Source organism: Ranitomeya imitator, chromosome 1 (genome assembly GCF_032444005.1).
Source record: "Ranitomeya imitator isolate aRanImi1 chromosome 1, aRanImi1.pri, whole genome shotgun sequence".
In the NCBI taxonomy this organism is placed as follows: Eukaryota; Metazoa; Chordata; class Amphibia; order Anura; family Dendrobatidae; genus Ranitomeya; species Ranitomeya imitator.
Genome location: NC_091282.1, coordinates 965,283,779 through 965,306,364, shown reverse-complemented (window position 1 = coordinate 965,306,364; position 22,586 = coordinate 965,283,779). Strand labels below are relative to the sequence as shown.

Sequence of the window (22,586 nt, the reverse complement as noted above, 5' to 3'; positions counted from 1 at the left end):
TATTTTCAAAAATTGGACAAAAGAACCATAAAAATGCATTCTATCCAGTACTCTAATTAAACAAATCCACTTATTGAGAAGCCAAGAAAATGAGTACCGTAAGTTGGCTTACTTATCAAGTCAAATTCGAGCAGGACTGCCATTGTCTGACCATGTGGAAACTACAAGCCTAACATACAATGTGGTATCACAGTTATTAACTAAAAAATTAAAATCTTTGCACTAAGGACATACATGGGGCCACATAGTCCTAATTGCAACCTCCCCAATAAAATATTTTGGAAGAGTGGGCCTGGGCATGGCACATAGGACAAGTATTGCGGCATGTACAAAATAGTTGTGCCCCATTTAAAGTCCCTTAGTGGTTTTCATCCTCAACAATGCACCTTTCATGGCCTTCTTAGAGTATATTGACCCAAAAATTGCCTCCCCCATAGTGAATTCCTAGTGTCCCCACAGTTACCCACAACTTATTATAATGATGTCCCAACACAAACCCTAACACAGTGTCATGCTGCTGCAATGCAGGTAGGTGCAGGCTTTACTAGATCTCAGTAGAAGAAGCAGGTCCTGCATCTAAATAGAGCTGACCTGCAGTGCAGCGGTGAGGCTACCACAGGTGGCAACAGGATAGCCAAACAAGCCAGTTCTATATAGTCAGTAGCACAGTACCAAAGGAAAACACAAAGCACAGAGTCAGAGACAAGCCTAGAGGTCAGTCACAGTCAGGAGCGGATAAGCCAAAGACAGAAGACAAAAACAGGTCAGGATACAAGCCAAGTCAAAACCATGACATAGGGTATACGTGAGTTCCGTGACCTGGAAAAAATTACCCCAACCCCCTTAAACAGATCTCTTAACAATCTAAAGAATAAACTTCTAACGTACTCAAAACAGCAGACAGAGACATATGTTGGATTTAATTGGCCACAGCAGCCATTTTATTAAATAAAAGATAACAGAACTTTTATGACAACCCAGAATAGGAGGGGCGGTCCTCGAAGCCCCAAAGTTATAAAAAACTCAGTATCCCAAAAACTCCACAATGTTCAGCCCAGGATGAGTCTTACCCCTAGCCGTAAAGCACCAGCTCAGGGATAGATAACAACCAATCCTGGTCCACCGAACCCACCCCCATGCCAGGGGTCCATAAATCCACCTCACGCGGAATAACCGTACCACGCCTTGTTAAATTCTCTCATGGGGTGTCCAGGACCTCTCAAGATCCCCACCCCATTGAACCACGATTTACCATTTCCACCGACTTCGAGGACCTCCACCCCCGCCAACTGCCGTGACAATACCCTGACAGCATTCACATAACAAAATAAATACATTTAGACGCCTCTTAAAACAATACTCCAAAAGCCCACATATGCCGACTTCACCCCCCCCATTACCCTAACCAAAAAAGGGAGGGTGGGCGGGAGATTCCTCACTTGTCACGCAGGCACCTAAAATGGATGCCTGCGTGAGGAGCGTGCCCCTTTTTATGTGCCCCCTCCCCACAGTCCCCTAGTTCCACCCCTTATTTTCAAAAAAATGCCCCTAAAGCCACCCCTCAAGTTCCCAGTTAACCCCTTACCACCGTATCCCTTCTAACTGCTCCAGCTCCCCAGGTCCCACGTAACCCCGTCATGGCGGCCTCCCTTTACGTGCCGTGGGCCCCCAGTACGGCCTTTCTTGACATAGGGTATACGTGAGTTCCGTGACCTGGAAAAAATTACCCCAACCCCCTTAAACAGATCTCTTAACAATCTAAAGAATAAACTTCTAACGTACTCAAAACAGCAGACGGAGACATATGTTGGATTTAATTGGCCACAGCAGCCATTTTATTAAATAAAAGATAACAGAACTTTTATGACAACCCAGAATAGGAGGGGCGGTCCTCGAAGCCCCAAAGTTATAAAAAACTCAGTATCCCAAAAACTCCACAATGTTCAGCCCAGGATGAGTCTTACCCCCAGCCGTAAAGCACCAGCTCAGGGATAGATAACAACCAATCCTGGTCCACCGAACCCACCCCCATGCCAGGGGTCCATAAATCCACCTCACGCGGAATAACCGTACCACGCCTTGTTAAATTCTCTCATGGGGTGTCCAGGACCTCTCAAGATCCCCACCCCATTGAACCACGATTTACCATTTCCACCGACTTCGAGGACCTCCACCCCCGCCACGAACACGAATGGCCTGACACCTTAGCCATTCATGTCCCTCCACACCTTCAAGCTTAATTCAATGCCACTACGGATAGCCAAACACCACATATCATTACCCACCGCATTCAGGTGCACGCCATCAGCTCTCCAGTAAGCTCCTTGACCCGATTCCAAGTCCACATGTCTCACGGCCAACGCGCCATTCCTCACCATAAACCGAGATATGGCCCTGTTTATTTTAATCCGGGCCCTGTTCACCCCCTCGTGTGATCTAGCACCTCTTCATCTTTTACGGGGAATGATGTCGGACCACACCAACAACACTTTTGGAAACATGACCCAGAACCTCAGGATATCGAATTTGATATCCTTAATCAGCTCCCTACAAGACCGTTTAGCCAAATCATTCCCCCCTAAATGTATCACCACGATCTCCGGCACTCTATCCAGTCTAACAAAACGATGAAATCCTTCCACACCATCCCCCTTTTACCGATCCATCATAAAGTCACTGTCTCTCGAGAAAGACCCAACTGACGACTGTCCGGACGAACCGCAGCACGCAACGCAGCCCATACAACATACGAATGCCCCATGATCCAGACGAGCATCGGATCAGGCCCTACAACACAGAAAGAAAGGCAACAAACAATTAACTTAACACAGCTTCTAACTCACAATAGGTTTGGGCGAACATACGACTGGAATCTTGAAGATTCCCACCTCCCAATTCTCCGAACCACATCCTCACCAAGGCCCCACCTAGCGGCCTCAGTCGCTGCCCCGATCCTGAAGGAGTGACCACTATATTGTGTTGCAGGTAAGCCCGCTGCCGCCAAACATTTCCTAAAAACAGAAATAAACTGAAAACGGGACAAGAAAGACCCATTTTCGTGCACCAAGAATGGCTCGTCTAACACCCCGCCCTTTGCCATGTACTTCTTCACGGATGCCACCGGGCACACCGGGGATCCTTCAACATTGAACAACACCACTTTGCACCCTTTCCCATACACGTCCGTTTTGGAAGCCTTAATAAACACTACCACCTTATTCCCTTCGACATCCACGTTTTCTCTTAACAAAATACCTTTTTTACTAACGGACGGGCTAACCAACTCACCTAACCGAAATGCCCCAAAGAAGGCCAAAGAAAAGGCTGCACAGAACAGAACCACTTCCCATTCGGAAAAACACACCTCTTGCAACTTCCGCTCAATGGCTGAGAGCACCTCATAAGATACGGGTCGGCGACTGTCCGAAGCCTTCCAGCCTTTCTTCCAACCCCGAACAACTTGCCGAACCAAGAAGGATTTCGTTATATCCTTACCCCCCCTCCATTTAAGGTTGAAGGCTAGCCCCGCCAGAAACTTATTCAAACGTGTCACAGACCAACCTGCCTCCCAATGATGACCTAAGAACAACAACAAACCATTTGTAGATTGTGAGCCCTCGCGGGCAGGGTCCTCTCTCCTCCTGTACCAGTTGTGACTTGTATTTTTCAAGATTATTGAACTTGTTTTATTATGTATACCCCTCCTCACATGTAAAGCGCCATGGAATAAATGGCGCTATAATAATAAATAATAATAATAATAATAATAATAATACTCCTCCTCCATATCCTGGTCCATACTTGACATCCAGGATTCCCACAAGCTCCAAGCCTGATTATAATGAGACCAAGATGAATCCGCGAGCGATTTGGTAAATAACTCTGTTACGGCCCTCGCGGCATGTTCCACAACTCCACTGGACAATCCCGGCCCGCGCTCTCCGCCTGTGGTGCCAAATCCCGGAAAAGCTGCCACTGAAATTGAGAAAGAGCAACAACTATTGGATCAGGCGCTGACAAGCTAACTTCAGATACAATCCATAAGTTAAACTTAAGACCCAGGAAAACCAAGTGCTGCAAGACCTTCACTACTGCAGGCGTAGCCGCTGACAACGAGTTTACCGCCGTCACTGTTCCAACATGCTCACAATGAAAAGAAATCTTCAAATTCCTCAATTTGTCACCCCACAGGGCCAACGCAACTACCCTGGGGAACAAATGCAACAGTAGCCGGTTGTTTGTTAACCCCTCCTCCTTCCATTCTTCCGACCAAGCCGCTGCTGACCAGCTACCATGAAAGAAAAGACCAAAGCCACTCATTTCAACGACATGCACCAAAATGCCCAAGGAGGTAGCATCTGCCACCGGCTGAATCCACAGAGATCTGCCATTGTACTCGTCCAGAAAATCCGCCCACATCTTCAAATCGTCCCGAAACTCTTTCTTTATCCTGATGAAATGCAAAGGGGACTTTACCCCTACTGTTGCCAAGGATAGGCGGCGGCAGAACGCTCGACCCAACGGCATGATCCTACATGCAAAGTTCAGTTTCCCTAACAACGATTGCAAACTGCGCAAATTTATCTTCTTCAAACCAATCGTATTAACCACATCTTGGCGCAACGCGGTAACCTTGTCTGCAGGTAGCCTACATTCCATTGCTACCGTGTCGATTTCAATGCCTAGGAAGCTCAACACTGTCACCGGACCAACTGTTTTATCCTCCGCCAAAGGCACCCCGAAGTTTTTTGTCACACTCTCCATTGTATGCAACAAAATCGAACAATCTGCTGATTCCGCTGGCCCTATAAACAGAAAGTCATCCAGATAGTGCGAACATGAGCGTATCCCAGACACATCTTTCACCACCCATTCTAGGAACGTGCTGAAGGCCTCAAAGTAAGCACATGAAATCGAGCAACCCATGGGAAGACAACGATCAACAAAGAAGCCGCCATCCCAAAAACAACCCAATAAATGCAAACTGTCAGGATGAACTGGCAACAAACGCTTCGATGTCGGTCTTAGCCAGCTTAGCCCCCTTTCCACATGCTCTAACCCACTCCATCGCTGAATCGAATGATAAGTACGACACCGAACTCAACTCGGGATCAATACCATCATTAACCGAAGATCCCTTCGGAAATGACAGGTGATGGATTAACCTAAATTTATTAGGTTCTTTCTTAGGGACCACGCCAAGAGGTGACACCCTCAGATTTGCAATCAGAGGGGCGACAAACGGGCCTGCCATTCTTCCCAGAGCAACTTCCTTATTCAACTTCTCCGACACGACCTCCGGGAATTGTAACGCCGATTTCAAATTTTTTCTTTTTAAACTAACATCCTGCTCAACATAAGGGATTTTGAAACCCTCCTTAAAACCGTCGCGCAATAAAACTGCAGCTGACCTATCAGGGTATCTACTTAGAAAGACCTCCATCACGACCCACTGCACCGGAGTCACCCCTTTTGTCAGCTGAATCTCCAACTTTTTGCCTGTTACCCCTGAAACATTTTGAAGCGCTATGCACCCCCCCGCAGGTTGAACACTCGTGCCTATATTTACACTTGCTCCCGAATCTGCATATGCCATCATTGAAGGCGAAACACAGTCCCTTCTGCAAAGCCGCCGAGTGTCCTGACTGCCCTGAACTCCCGGCGCCCCCGTGAAAAGGCTGGCTAGTCTGACCTAAACGGGACGGGACCATAACTCTCATCCACAACGCTATGTCCTTGTGATCCCACCTGATACTTGGCCTAAAAGCCTTACGCTGACGAAACTGTTCGTCATAGCGTAACCAACCCTGTCCCCCATAGGTCCTGTAAGCCTCCCCTATGGCATCTAAGTAACAAAATAATGCCGAGCAATTTTCCGGGGCCTTCTCCCCGATTACGCTAGCCATAATAGCGAAAGCTTGCAGCCAATTTGAAAATGATCTGGGAATCAGCCTATATCTCCGTTTCTCCTCATCTTCTTTTTTAGAGTCCTCCCTTCTAGGTCTATCCAAATTAAATCTCTCTAGGGGTAAAAGAGAAAATATTTCTATGTACTCCCCTTTCCAGATTTTTTCCCTAACCTCTTGTTTTAAATGTGCCCCTAACGGGCCCTCGAAGCAGACATAGACCTCCCCCCCAGCCGCATCGTCTAGTTGCGGTACATCCTCCTTTTCCTTATCCTGCAAAGCTCCCTCACCTGGTGCATCAATTCCTGACCCAGGCCCTGGTGCTGTTCCGTCCTTCTCCCTTGATGAGCTCCCCGTGTCTGCCGCAGGACCCGCACTGCTGGATGTACCCGTAACTTCAGACAACTGTCTAGACCCCTCAAACGACCCCGTATTTCCCAACCAAGCAGCTGACGGCAAAGACCCCCTGCTAAGACCGGACCCCCACAAGCCCGCTAGCTCCCCTAAACCTCTAAGGATTAAACCCATACCCCCGCTAGCAACTCCCGAAGTAATGTCACTATTCCTAGCTTCAGGGGAAACTATGCCTGGCAAATTAAAGATAGGGAAAATGTTCTCACCTAGCTGCCTGGGTGCTGTGAGCCCAGCAGCCGAAGATCCAGCTCCCAGCCGAAGGTGTCCTGCATCCCGACCGGCTTGATCCGCGATGTTGCCCGCCGAACTCCTGGCGGCCGTATCCGTGTCCTGGCGACTCGGTGATGCCGTCGACTGCCCTGGTGCTGCGGAAAGGGAAAAGGCCGAGCCAGCATCCTGCCGCCCGATGGAAGATGTGCGGCTCCTTGCCACGGATACGTCCCCGGCACTGCGTACCGAAGCGACGGAATGTCGCCTGCCGGAATCCGGAAAATTTCCGCCACCACCAGCAGAGGACGCAGATCCAGGAAAGTCCCGGCCATCACCAGCAGAGGGCGCAGATCCAGGAAAATCCCGGCCATCACCAGCAGAGGGCGCAGCTGCAGGGAAATCCCGGCCAACACCAGCAGAGGGCGCAGAACTTGCAATATCCAGGCCACCACCAGCAGAGGGCGCTGCTGCGTTGAAGACTCCAGAGCTGTGCACTGCAGAAGGCCGCACGCTGATGCCAGGGCCAGCCGACTGCCGCCCGCATAATCCTCGGCGCTGAGGGGCCACCGCACCTGACCCCCGTCTCCTCGGCTGTCGCTGCCTCCCACGCTGAGCGGCGCCAGCGGGCATGCTGGCGGCCGCCGTACCGGCTCCTGCTCCTGCCGCCCCACGTCGCCCGGACACTGAAGGAGGGGAGGAAGGATCCACCCCCCGTTGTAGGCCCCGCCGCACTGGAGGATTCCTCCCGGCGCCGCGCTGTGAGGTGGAGGGAACAGCGCTGCTTACCGGAGGGTCCGCAGAGGGGCTCCTATTTCGGCGCCGGGCCCTGGGGATGATATCCGGGCTTAGGCGCGCCGGAGGCCTAGTCCTCCGCGGCCGGCGCCCGTCCTGCGGTGCCTGCGATGGTGCTCCCGATGTCCCCTGGAGAAGGCTGTTAACGGATGCATTCAGCCAATCTGTCCCCTGGGAGCTGGCTGCCGTCCGGAGACGCTGGAGGATCGCTTCAACGTCCATTCTGGTAAGTGTGACAGAGATTCCTCACTTGTCACGCAGGCACCTAAAATGGATGCCTGCGTGAGGAGCGTGCCCCTTTTTATGTGCCCCTTCCCCACAGTCCCCTAGTTCCACCCCTTATTTTCAAAAAAATGCCCCTAAAGCCACCCCTCAAGTTCCCAGTTAACCCCTTACCACCGTATCCCTTCTAACTGCTCCAGCTCCCCAGGTCCCACGTAACCCCGTCATGGCGGCCTCCCTTTACGTGCCGTGGGCCCCCAGTACGGCCTTTCTGGGGGGTCAGCACACTAAAGGGAAACACTGAGTCAAGACAGGAAGAGGGGAAAACAGAGACACAGGTTCAGGCAGCTAAAGCAGCAGGACAAATCAGGATATACCAGAGTCAGTTACACACGCTGTAGGCAGAACTATAACTGACACCACCTGCAGGATGCCACAGAGATAAACAGCAAAACCTGAAACCAGACTGAGGCTGAGAAAAGTTAACCCCTGACATGATCAGACCGGGAAAAGGGAAAAAAGGACTCAAAACCCGGTCTAAATCATGCCTCACAGTATGAATTACTTACATTGCACCCACACAGTATGATGTCCCATCAGTATCAATACCCGCATTATGATGCCCTAGAAATAACACTCAACACAGTATGCTGCATCCATAGTGACTCCATACACTATATGATGCACCCATACTATAATGTTGCCACAGTGACAGTACACAGTTTGATGACCAACACTGAACCACACACATTATAGCATCATTAGAGAATGATAACCCCAGTCACCCTCCACAGTATGATGCTCCCACAACCAAATATACAAAATGATGCCCCCACATAATATGACAGCCCTCACAGTCTCCCATTCAATATCATAACCCCACAACCTCCTCACACAGTATGATCCTCCCACATAGTATGATGCCTCTCACAGCCCCCACAACGTCTAGTTTAATGGCCCCCATAGTCCCATTACATATATCCATGGCCTGCATAGCCAGGGCCCGACTGGGACTAAAATTCAACCCTGGCATGCGAAGTTACACAGGCCCACTTGTCACATGGTGACTGTATAGTATATTTCTACACTTGTAGGCAGGGCCGGTTTTAGGCAAAGAGGGGCCCTAGGCAAAGTCTAAAATGGGGTCCCAAATGCTAACATATTGCACATCACACAAAAGCATTTCGGTTGTATTTACATGGCTGAGTTCAGGCCGCTAAATGAGTTTGATCGACAATACTGAAGTTGTTCAACGCTTGTTTCTCAGCCTCTTTCCACCATCTGAGAAAGAATGATGGGACAGAACCATCACTAATAGATCACTAACAGATCATCATACAGTATCATGTTATCAGCAGCACATCTACAGTTTACACCGGCGATGTGCTGCTGAGAACAATGATTTTTGTTCCGGCAAAAACAATCTTAATATGCAGCATTTTACTTGTTTAGTAAAATACACCCCATAGTCGTCCATATTTTAAAATGTGCACCACAGTCCTCCATATAGTGTAATACACTCCCTATAGTCCTCCATTTATTAAAATACACTGTTCAGTCCTCCACATAGTAAAATACACTCCTCATAGTCCTTCAAATAGCATAATACACTCCTCATAGTGCTCCATATAGTATAATGCACCGCCATAGTCATCCATGTAGTACAATTCACTTCCCATAGTATAATGCACCCCATAGTTCTTCATATAGTATAACGTATTCCCCATAGTCCTCGATACAGTATAATGCAGCCCACATACAATATTATGCAGCCACCACCCTACAGAGTATAATGCAGCCACCCCAGAGTATAATGCAGCCACCCCATAGTATAATGTAACCCCCATAGAATATAATGCAGCCCCCTCATAGAGTATGATGTAATCACCCCTCATAGAATATAAATATAATACAGCCCCCCATAGAATATAATGTAGCCCCAAATAGAATAGAATACAGCCCACCTCCCCATAGAATATAATGCAGCCCCATCAAAGAGTATGAGGCAATCATCCCTCATAAAATCTAATGCAGCCCCCATAGAATATAATACAGCCCACCTCCCCATAATATATAATGTAGCCCCCCCATAGTATAAAAGTCAGCCTCCACATAGAATATAATATACCCCTCCTAGTATATAACACAGCCTCCCCCATAGAATATAATATACCCCCGCAATAGTTTATAACACAGCCACATAGTAAATAACACGCCCTCCCCCATAGAATATAATACACCCCCACAGAATATATCAAAGCCCGCATAGTATATAGCACAACCCGCATAGTATATAGCACAGCCTGCCTAATATAGCACAGCCCAAATAGTGGTATACAGCACAGCCCGCATAGTAGTATACAGCACAGCCCGCGCAGTAATATACAGCACAGCCCACATAGCGGTATACAGCACAGCCCGCGTAGTAGTATACAGCACAGCCCGCGTAGTAGTATACAGCACAGCCCACACAGTAGTATACAGCACAGCCCACACAGTATACAGCACAGCCCACACAGTAGTATATACAGCACAGCCCACACAGTAGTATACAGCACAGCCCACACAGTAGTATATACAGCATGGCCCACACAGTAGTTCATACAGCACAGCCCACACAGTAGTATATACAGCACAGCCCACACAACTGTAACTGAGGCAATGACAGACTAGCACAGCCCACATCTCTTCTCTCCTCCCCACCGATAATGGCCCCACAGTCCAGTAAAAAAAAAAAATACACTCCTCACCTCTCCTCTTGTTCCTGTATCGGCGGCTGCAGTCTGCCTGGGACACAGCAGGTGCACGATGATATGACATCATTGTGCACCCGCAGTGTCAGAGGCAGAGCGGGGAATGATGGGAGAGGGAGCGTCAGCAGACGCGCTCTCCTCCATCATTGCATTGAACTGTACTGGTGTCATAGACGCCAGTATAGTTGAATGTGGCGGCGGCGGCACTGGCGGGAGTAGGGGGGAAAGTGCAGTGGCCCACTACTGGCACCGGCCCTTCTGGCATTTGCCAGACGTGCCCGATGGCCAGTCCGGCCCTGCGCATAGCCCTCAGGCCCATTCATATCTGAGAAAAAAAGACCTTAGTGTCTTTTGATGGAATATATGAATAAATAAGACATATTATGAATACACTTGAGAATGTGTTTATGAAGTGTAACTTCTGCAAATGTCATTTGGGTGTAGTTTTATAGGGAATCTGTTACTAAGATTACCGGTAACTCCCCAAACCAACCTCACATACGAGTATGTTTTTTTCATGTAAATCCATCAACACCTTCATATATTCTATCTATATTCTAATGGGGCATTAATTATTCTGGGCACGACAGAGCACCTTGAAGCCTCTTCCTCCTGAGATTGTTTCCTCAACCAGTCCCAGCTAATTTAGCTTGATTGTGTGATGACAGTCACCAGGCAGGGGAACAAAAGCAATGAACTATCAGTCAGGATAAAGAGTTTGGTGCTGGATGGGGAAACAACAGAGGCTGGTTAAGTGCCCTATCATGCCCAAGGAAATGAAAAGGTATCTGTCACCAGGTTTTTGCCATTTAATCTGAATGCTGCAAAATGTGGGGGCAGAGACCCTGCTTGTAGCTAAGTGTCACTTACTGGAAAAGCTTGGTGCAGTTTTTAAATAATCACTGTTTTCTCAGCAGGAGATTATCACTTAAAGGACTAGTAAACATATAGTCAAGCATATTCATGAGTTCATTATAAGCCCCCCCACTGATTGGCAGCCTTCTGTGTACACTGTACATTAGCAGAAAGCTTTCAATCAGTGATTTGGCTGCAATTACACAGAATGAAGCATTCAGAGAACTGCTAGATCGGAAGCAATTAAATCAATGATTTTATTAAAATTAAAATGTCAGTACGCAGTGTTACGTTTAAGAAATGGCGATCTCTGCTCCAAAAATCTTGCTGTTCTCAGATGGGATAACAAAAACCGTATGATAGATTTCCTTTAATGCATCATTTGCATATGAATTGCAATGCTAATTTCTCAGAAATGTAGAAATAGTTAAAAGATTTAAAGGTGTTGAAGGATTGAGATTTCAAAGCCCTGTATGCACATATGTGTAGTTTGTGGAGATCGATTTTACTAACAAATTCCACTTACCGTAAATAATTTTGCCTCTTTAGAGAAGAAGAGGAGTTGAACTACATATGGCCAAATGTATCAGTTGCAATTTCACCAGAAATCTAGTGACCAAAAATATAGAAAATAGTTACAAATATTTATGGGTATGTCATAAATGTGAAATAAAAATACAAAGTAAACCTCATATAAAATTGTTTTATGATATTATCTTCTAGGACATCCAAAAATAAAGACCTTTCTTAGCCATGGAGGATTGAATGGCATTTTTGAAGCGATGTACCATGGTGTTCCTGTGGTTGGAATCCCTTTGTTTGGAGACCATTATGATACCATGACTAGAGTGCAAGCTAAAGGCATGGGAATATGTCTTGATTGGAGTCGTATGACTGAAGATACTCTATTTGAGTCCCTCTCAGTTGTTATCCATCATCCCAGGTAATGAATATCACATATACTAAAATCATTTATGTTAATGCTGTTTTACAAATTATAATGCTTTGGTAATGGAAGAGTAATCTCATCTTGAAATTAGGTAAACTTGGCGATCAAAACGTAATGAAATATTAAAATGGTGCTACAAATGGAAAAGATCAATAAAAGACACCTATTTACAACTGTAATATTGGCAAAAAGTGATTCATTTATCAGAATAAGAATCCAGAATGATCAATCAAAGAAACAGACCCAATATGTGACACAGAAAGGCAGGGGCGGGCTGGGCCTAGAGGCTAAGGGGTTTAAGCACCTGGATTGGTCCACTCCACTAGCAGGAGTTTAGGGCCACTAGGCTGACTACTGATTTTGTAGCCCTGGCCTAGCATCAGTGTCTTTAAATGTGCCGAGCGTGGTCCTAACGTGTCGCAGAATAGCAGAAGCAGCTGAAAAACACACTGTGTGCGATCACATCCGCTAAAATGTTGTCAGGCAGCACAGTTGTGTATAGGGATCCTTGGGGGTCATCATACTGTATGGGGGAGATGTGAAGGTCATCATACTGTGTAGAGCACTGTGGGGGTCATCATACTGTGTGTAAGGCTGTCAGGAACTATGGCGATATCATTCTGTGTGTGGGAAGCAGAGGATGAATCATACTGTGTGTGCAGAGTTGCAGGTACATCATACTATATATGTATAGTAATCTGTGAGGACATCATACTGCATATAGGAGGGCTGTGAGACGATTATACAGAATAATGGGGAGATGTGGGGGCCATCATATTGTGTATAGGAAGGTTGTGAGGGTCATTAAATTATATAGAGGGATCTGTGGGGACCATCATATTGTGTTTAGAGTCTAAGAGACCATCATACTATATAGAGGGGAAAAGCAGGGCATCATACAGTCTATAAGGGCTATGGGGCCCTTCATATTGTATATAGGGGACTAGCAGGGTATTATGCTCTGTAAAAGGGCTTATAGGGAACTATCATAATCTGTTTATGGGGCTATGGCAGCCATTATACTGTGTATAGGTGGCTAATGGGCCATCACACTGTATACAGAGTGTCGGCGGGACCATCATATTGTACATAGAGGGGCTATGGGTTCATCATGCTGTCTATATGGAGCTGTTGGGCTAGCAAGAATGTTTATAAGTGGCTGTGGGGCTAACATAACATGTGAAGGGAAATCATACTGTGGAATGGGGCTATGCAGCCATAATTCTGTGTATAGAGTCTGTGAGGGCATCATACTGTTTATAGGGGAGTTGTGGGAATCATCATATTGAACATAGGGGGAAAATATGTCTGTAGGATGTGTGTGTATTACTGATGAGCAAGCAATAAAATGCTTGGGTACTCATTACTCGGGTCGAGCAAATCGTAATGTTCGGGTGCTCGGCCCGAGTAGCAAGTATAATGGAAGTCAATGGTAAACTCAAGCATTTTTCCCCTGAAATAGAGAGGGGGTCTAAAAATTGCGGTAAACATTGTAAATAGCACTGGATTGGCATGGGAACAGCATGGGGAAGACCCCTGGAAGCATCTCTGAATCCTGGGTCAGTGCTAAAAAAAAATTTTTTGTCAGAGTATTACAGCACTTTTATGGACTGACATTAACCCCTTCAAGACCCAGCCTATTTTGACCTTAAAGACCTTGCCGTTTTTTGCAATTCTGACCAGTGTCCCTTTATGAGGTAATAACTCAGGAACGCTTCAACGGATCCTAGCGGTTCTGAGATTGTTTTTTCGTGACATATTGGGCTTCATGTTAGTGGTAAATTTAGGTCAATAAATTCTGCATTTATTTGTGATAAACACGGAAATTTGGCGAAAATTTTGAAAATTTCGCAATTTTCACATTTTGAATTTTTATTCTGTTAAACCAGAGAGATATGTGACACAAAATAGTTAATAAATAACATTTCCCACATGTTTACTTTACATCAGCACAATTTTGGAAACAAAATTTTTTTTTGTTAGGAAGTTATAAGGGTTAAAATTCGACCAGCGATTTGTCATTTTTACAACGAAATTTACAAAACCATTTTTTTTAGGGACCACCTCACATTTGAAGTCAGTTTGAGGGGTCTATATGGCTGAAAATACCCAAAAGTGACACCATTCTAAAAACTGCACCCCTCAAGGTACTCAAAACCACATTCAAGAAGTTTATTAACCCTTCAGGTGCTTCACAGCAGCAGAAGCAACATGGAAGGAAAAAATGAACATTTAACTTTTTAGTCACAAAAATTATCTTTTAGCAACAATTTTTTTATTTTCCCAATGGTAAAAGGAGAAACTGAACCACGAACGTTGTTGTCCAATTTGTCCTGAGTACGCTGATACCTCATATGTGGGGGTAAACCACTGTTTTGGCGCACGGCAGGGCTTGGAAGGGAAGGAGCGCCATTTGACTTTTTGAATCAAAAATTGGCTCCACTCTTTAGCGGACACCATGTCACGTTTGGAGAGCCCCCGTGTGCCTAAAAATTGGAGCTCCCCCACAAGTGACCCCATTTTGGAAACTAGACGCCCCAAGGAACTTATCTAGATGCATAGTGAGCACTTTGAACCCCCAGGTGCTTCACAAATTGATCCGTAAAAATGAAAAAGTACTTTTTTTTCACAAAAAAATTCTTTTAGCCTCAATTTTTTCATTTTCACATGGGCAACAGGATAAAATGGATCCTAAAATGTGTTGGGCAATTTCTCCTGAGTACACCAATACCTCACATGTGGAGGTAAACCACTGTTTGGGCACATGGTAAGGCTCGGAAGGGAAGGAGCGCCATTTGACTTTTTGAATGAAAAATTATTTCCATCGTTAGCGGACACCATGTCGCGTTTGGATAGCTCCTGTGTGCCTAAACATTGGCGCTCCCCCACAAGTGACCCCATTTTGGAAACTAGACCCCCCAAGGAACTAATTTAGATGCCTAGTGAGCACTTTAAACCCTCAGGTGCTTCACAAATTGATCTGTAAAAATGAAAAAGTAATTTTTTTTCACAAAAAAATTCTTTTCGCCTCAATTTTCTCATTTTCACATGGGCAGTAGGATAAAATGGATCATAAAATTTGTTGGGCAATTTCTCCCGAGTACGCCGATACCTCATATGTGGGGGTAAACCACTGTTTGGGCACTCGGCAGGGCTCGGAAGAGAAGGCGTGCCATTTGACTTTTTGAATGGAAAATTAGCTCCAATTGTTAGCGGACACCATGTCGCGTTTGGAGAGCCCCTGTGTGCCTAAACATTGGAGCTCCCCCACAAGTGACCCCATTTTGGAAACTAGACCCCCCAAGGAACTTATCTAGATGCATATTGAGCACTTTAAACCCCCAGGTGCTTCACAGAAGTTTATAACGCAGAGCCATGAAAATAAAAAATAATTTTTCTTTCCTCAAAAATGATTTTTTAGCCTGGAATTTCCTATTTTGCCAAGGATAATAGGAGAAATTGGACCCCAAATATTGTTGTCCAGTTTGTCCTGAGTACGCTGATACCCCATATGTGGGGGTAAACCACTGTTTGGGCGCACGGCAGGGCTCGGAAGGGATGGCACGCCATTTGGCTTTTTAAATGGAAAATTAGCTCCAATCATTAGCGGACACCATGTCACGTTTGGAGAGCCCCTGTGTGCCTAAACATTGGAGATCCCCCAGAAATGACACCATTTTAGAAACTAGACCCCCAAAGGAACTAATCTAGATGTGTGGTGAGGACTTTGAACCCCCAAGTGCTTCACAGAAGTTTATAACGCAGAGCCATGAAAATAAAAAAAAAAATTATTTTCTCAAAAATGATCTTTTAGCCTGCAATTTTTTATTTTCCCAAGGGTAACAGGAGAAATTGACCCCAAAAGTTGTTGTCCAGTTTCTCCTGAGTACGCTGATACCCCATATGTGGGGGTAAATCACTGTTTGGGCACATGCCGGGGCACGGAAGTGAAGTAGTGACGTTTTGAAATGCAGACTTTGATGGAATGCTCTGTGGGCGTCACGTTGCGTTTGCAGAGCCCCTGATGTGGCTTAACAGTAGAAACCCCCCACAAGTGACCCCATTTTGGAAACTAGACCCCCAAAGGAACTTATCTAGATGTGTGGTGAGCACTTTGAACCCCCAAGTGCTTCATAGAAGTTTATAATGCAGAGCCGTGAAAATAATAAATACGTTTTCTTTCCTCAAAAATAATTATTTAGCCCAGAATTTTTTAATTTTCCCAAGGGTAACAGGAGAAATTTGACCCCAATATTTGTTGTCCAGTTTCTCCTGAGTACGGTGATACCCCATATGTGGGGGTAAACTACTGTTTGGGCACATGCCGGGGCTTGGAATTGAAGTAGTGACGTTTTGAAATGCAGACTTTGATGGAATGCTCTGCGGGCGTCACGTTGCGTTTGCAGAGCCCCTGATGTGCCTAAACAGTAGAAACCCCCCACAAGTGACCCCATTTTGGAAACTAGACCCTGAAAGGAACTTATCTAGATGTGTGGTGAGCACTTTGAGCCCCCAAGTGCTTCATAGAAGTTTATAATGCAGAGCCGTGAAAATAATAAATACGTTTTCTTTCCTCAAAAATAATTATTTAGCCCAGAATTTTTTATTTTCCCAAGGGTTACAGGAGAAATTGGACCCCAAAAGTTGTTGTCCAGTTTCTCCTGAGTACGCTGATACCCCATATGTGGGGGTAAACCACTGTTTGGGCACACGTCGGGGCTCAGAAGGGAAGTAGTGACTTTTGAAATGCAGACTTTGATGGAATGGTCTGCGGGTGTCACGTTGCGTTTGCAGAGCCCCTGGTGTGCCTAAACAGTAGAAACCCCCCACAAGTGACCCCATTTTAGAAACTAGACCCCCCAAGGAACTTATCTAGATATGTGGTGAGCACTTTGAACCCCCAAGTGCTTCACAGACGTTTACAACGCAGAGCCGTGAAAATAAAAAATCATTTTTCTTTCCTCAAAAATTATGTTTTAGCAAGCATTTTTTTAGATTCACAAGGGTAACAGGAGAAATTGGACCCCAGTAATTGTTGCGCAGTTTGTCCTGAGTATGCTGGTACCCCATATGTGGGGGTAAACCACTGTTTGGGCACACGTCAGGGCTCGGAAGTGAGGGAGCACCATTTGACTTTTTGAATACGAGATTGGCTGGAATCAATGGTGGCGCCATGTTGCGTTTGGAGACCCCTGATGTGCCTAAACAGTGGTAACCCCTCAATTCTACCTCCAACACTAACCCCAACACACCCCTAACCCTAATCCCAACTGTAGCCATAATCCTAATCACAACCCTAACCCCAACACACCCCTAACCACAACACTAACCCCAACACACCCCTAACCCTAACCACAACCCTAATTCCAACCCTAACCCTAAGGCTATGTGCCCACGTTGCGGATTCGTGTGAGATATTTCCGCACCATTTTTGAAAAATCTGCGGGTAAAAGGCACTGTGTTTTACCTGCGGATTTTCCGCGGATTTCCAGTGTTTTTTGTGCGGATTTCACCTGCGGATTCCTATTGAGGAACAGGTGTAAAACGCTGCGGAATCCGCACAAAGAATTGACATGCTGCGGAAAATACAACGCAGCGTTCCCGCGCGGTATTTTCCGCACCATGGGCACAGCGGATTTGGTTTTTCATATGTTTACATGGTACTGTAAACCTGATGGAACACTGCTGCGAATCCGCAGCCAAATCCGCACCGTGTGCACATAGCCTAATTCTAAAGGTATGTGCACACGCTGCGGAAAACGCTGCGGATCCGCAGCAGTTTCCCATGAGTGTACAGTTCAATGTAAACCTACGGGAAACAAAAATCGCTGTACACATGCTGCGGAAAAACTGCACGGAAACGCAGCGGTTTACATTCCGCAGCATGTCACTTCTTTGTGCGGATTCCGCAGCGGTTTTACAACTGCTCCAATAGAAAATCGCAATTGTAAAACCGCAGTGAAATGCGCAGAAAAAAACGCGGTAAATCCGCCATAAATCCGCAGCGGTTTAGCACTGCGGATTTATCAAATCCGCAGCGGAAAAATCCGCAGAGGACCAGAGTACGTGTGCACATTCCTAACCCTAACCCTAGCCCTAACCCTAGCCCTAACCCTAACCCTACCCCTAACCCTACCCCTAACCCTACCCCTAGCCCTACCCCTAACCCTACCCCTAACCCTACCCCTAACCCTACCCCTAACCCTAACCCTACCCCTAACCCTAACCCTACCCCTACCCCTAACCCTATTCTAACAGTGGAAAAAAAAAAAATTCTTTATTTTTTTATTGTCCCTACCTATGGGGGTGACAAAGGGGGGGGGGTAATTTATTATTTTTTTTATTTTGATCACTGAGATACATTATATCTCAGTGATCAAAATGCACTTTGGAACGAATCTGCCGGCCGGCAGATTCGGCGGGCGCACTGCGCATGCGCCCGCCATTTTGGAAGATGGCGGCGCCCGGGAGAAGACGGACGGGACCACGGCTGGATCGGTAAGTATGATAGGGTGGGGGGGGACCACGGGGGGGGGGATCGGAGCACGGGGGGGGGGAATCGGAGCGCGGGAGGGGTGGAACGGAGCGCGGGGGGCGTGGAACGGAGCACGGGGGGGCTGGAATGGAGCACGGGGGGGTGGAACGGAGCACGGGGGGGGTGGATCGGAGTGCATGGGGGGTGATTGGAGCACGGGGGGGTGATTGGAGCACGGGGGGAGCGGGCACGAGCACGGGGGGGAGCGGAGCACTGGACGGAGGGGAGCCGGAGCAGTGTACCGGCCAGATCGGGGGGGTGGGGGGGCGATCGGAGGGGTGGGGTGGGGGCACACTAGTATTTCCAGCCATGGCCGATGATATTTCAGCATCGGCCATGGCTGGATTGTAATATTTCACCCGTTATAATAGGTGAAATATTACAAATCGCTCTGATTGGCAGTTTCACTTTCAACAGCCAATCAGAGCGATCGTAGCCACGAGGGGGTGAAGCCACCCCCCCTGGGCTAAACTACCACTCCCCCTGTCCCTGCAGATCGGGTGAAATGGGAGTTAACCCTTTCACCCGATCTGCAGGGACGCGATCTTTCCATGACGCCGCATAGGCGTCATGGGTCGGAATGGCACCGACTTTCATGACGCCTACGTGGCGTCATGGGTCGGGAAGGGGTTAAAACATACAAAACTGCATTTAAAATGGGTTTGAGTGGAAAAAAGGTTAAGAAACATTCTTTCCAGGATAATGACATGTATATAAGGCACAATAAATAAGAGAAAAAAAGCTCCTCCATACCTTGGGCTATGTTCACATGTAGTGTTTTTGCTGCATCTTTTCACTTTTGCATTGCTTTTAATGATGAAAAAAATTGCACCAGAAATGTAATTTTATCATTTTAATACCTTATCGGGCCATGTGGTGTGTGAGACATGATCAGACACATTGAATGTCATTTTTTTTGCAGGGCCAACAGTCGCCATCATTGTTTCTAGATGGCCATCAGGCGGCCCTTTCTATTGTTAGAGGGCCAGCAGGTGCCTTTTGGACAGATGAGACCAAGATAGAATTTTTTGGTAAAGCACATAATTCTACTGTTCAATGTAAATGGAATGAGGTCTACAAATAAAAGAACACAGTAGTTCCAGTCAAATATGGTGGAGGTTCAAAGATATTTTTGGGGTTGCTTTTCTGCCTATGGTGCTGGGTGCCTTGAAATGTGAAGATTCCCAAAGCATTTTGGGTCGCAGTGTAGTGCCTGGGGTCAGAAAGCTGGAATTACATGGTAGTAAGTCATGGGTCTTCCAGCAGGACAATGACCCCAAATATACTTCAAGAATCACCCAGAAGTAGATGTAAACAAGCACTGAGAGTTTAGAAGTGATAATTCTAGCTCTAGTAGCATAAAGTCTTCCACCACTACCTCATACATACAGATGCTACAGAGAAACTGTGAATGGACAAATTAAATCATTTAATATTGCCTGCTTTGCTGAATTTTTTAATACGGACTCACGGACATCACTCCTAAGTGTAAGTTACCACCAGTTTGCCCACCTGTTTTTGGCTGCCATTAATTTACAGCGTTTGATTTATCGGTGTATTTTCATGAGGAGTGACGGTATTTAGCATATACACCTGCAGGTGATATTTATTCTGCCTCCTCTTGTTAGCACCGGTTTTCTTGCTGGTCTTCTTTTTGTAGGCTGCCTTTTTGTCGGTAGTTCTATATGGTAACTTTCTAGATGCAGCAGTGTAGGTGTGGACTATATTGGGATATTGTTTATATACCTAGGTGTATGTGATGTCATGTGTATTTATCCGTTCCATTACATCTGGAAGGTTTTTTCACTTTAGCATTATATTAAAATTGATTGTGTGAATTATTAATAAAAATTACTTATTTTTATATTATACTCAGACATTGTGTTTTTAGTCCTTTATGTGCTGTTTGGCTACTTAGGGCTTTTTTTGTTTTGGTTTCAGTCGGTATTGTAACACAATGATATAATAAGGATCAGGTTATTGATTATAAATGCTATTTGAGGCCTAAAACTTTTTTGTGTGTTTTGAGGCTCAACTCTTTTACGATAAATGCTGTATAAAATGTCACTGCTGAAAAAAATTGCAGTGTTACAATGGCACCAAAATGTGCCAAGTTAAGATGGACGTATAGGACTGCAGTATCAATATAGCAATGCGATTTTTTTTTTTAACAAAGGGGTTTTTGTTTGGGCCTTTGAGGCCCACTCTAGCACAATAAATGCTGTATAAAATGTCACATCTCAAAAAAGGCTATATTACAATGGCAGTCAAATTTTCACACCTCAATTGGACGCATGAGACTGCAGTATTAATATAGCAATGCAATTTTTTTAACCATTTCCTTTTTTGGGGGGTTTAGGCCCAACGGTAACACGCTAAATGGCCTATAAAATTTCACAGCTGCAAGAAACGACAGTATTGCAATACCTGGTAAATTTGCACACCTCAGACAGATGTATCGGACTGCAGTATAAATATAGCAATGCATTTTTATCTTTTTAACAAACAATTTAATTTATTAATCGCAGTACTACAATGCCAGGCAAATTGTCCCAATTGAGATGGACGTATGAGACTGCAGTATCAATATAGCAATGCTATTGAGATCCCACCAAGTCTGGCTGTATGCTTTTGATACACAACTGCTGCAGTAAAAATGATGTATAATTAAGATCAAGATTAAGTAGGATTAAGAACAAAAATAATATTATTAGGCTTCTTTCACACTTCTGTCGTTCGGGGTGCGTCATAATGCAGTGAAGTGACGTATCGACGGATGTTGTGAAAATAGTGGAAAACGTGTACAACGCATCCAATGTTATGATGGATGCGTCGAAGGAGTTCCTGCCTGCATTTTCAGGTATAAAAAATCCTTCCGGGCATGCTCAGAATGAAAAAACGGGATACGTCGCTGTATTCCTGTGCTTGACGGTCGCTGACCGATTTTCCGACGTGCAGAAAAAACGTTCCTCTGAACGTTTTCTCCACCCGACGGACTGCTGTTTTCGGACGGATCCAATGCACGACGGATGAAACGGATGGCCATCCGTCACAATCCGTCGCTAATACAAGTCTATGGGAAAAAACAGGATCCTGCAGAAAAATTTGCACAATCCTGTTTTTTCAAAACTCGACGGATTTCGACTTGACAGGAGGAAAAAGACGGAAGTGTGAAAAAGGCCTTAGCCTTGATAAAGGGTTTTGGTATCAGTTGCAGGCTGCAGCACAAAGAAGTTACAATTCACCCTATCCTGTCCTACATGATGCCTTCAGCACAATCTCTCCCTAATTTATGTTAACAGCAGTATAAATGTATTATTTATTATAATTCACCCTAAGAAGGGCTGCTGTTATACTTCACAGAAATATAATTGTGGTTGAATACCTGGCTAATGCGCAGCTTCAATTCTGTCCCTCCTTCATTAATACTTCTCCCTACGCTGTCTATGTCTGTGGTACTTTGTGCTGAGCATGGCATCGCAGGTCTTATATAGACCTGATGATACTCTGTAGCCAGCCAAAACTAAGATGGCTACGGCATTACAGTGATTGGCAGGCAATCCCCATATGTTCATTGGCTGTCTAAAAAGTGCTAAACTGAAGTGGATATATCTTATTCCAAGACTCTTTTGACTTTTTATAGTTTGTTTTGAGGGATTGGAATATGGTAAAGATGTTGGATGGACGCAAGTTGAGAGTTATCATTTTATGCATTAAGTATTAGGCTGGCGTCACACTATCAGTATTTGGTCAGTATTTTACCTCAGTGTTTGTAAGCCAAAACCAGGAGTGGAACAATTAGAGGAAAAGTATAATAGAAATGTGTCGCCCAGGAGACCGGGGTACCCAGCACCGGACCAATGGGGTCTGTCTCTGTCCTGGATAGATGACTATTGTCCAAATGAAAGACTGAGGCGTTGAAACGTTTAACCAGTTTACTTTAACATAAA

General features: G+C 45.7%; 1 protein-coding gene across 3 annotated transcripts in view; it reads left to right on the top strand.

Moving 5' to 3' along the window:
• UGT8 (UDP glycosyltransferase 8) overlaps positions 1–22,586 on the top strand; it is a 194,231-nt gene that overhangs the window by 149,092 nt on the left and 22,553 nt on the right. For all 3 annotated transcript variants that reach the window (XM_069743767.1, XM_069743765.1, XM_069743766.1), the window contains one exon: positions 11,876–12,095. In XM_069743767.1, coding sequence (XP_069599868.1) covers positions 11,876–12,095 — 220 coding nt within the window. The remainder of the gene's footprint in view (positions 1–11,875; positions 12,096–22,586) is intronic.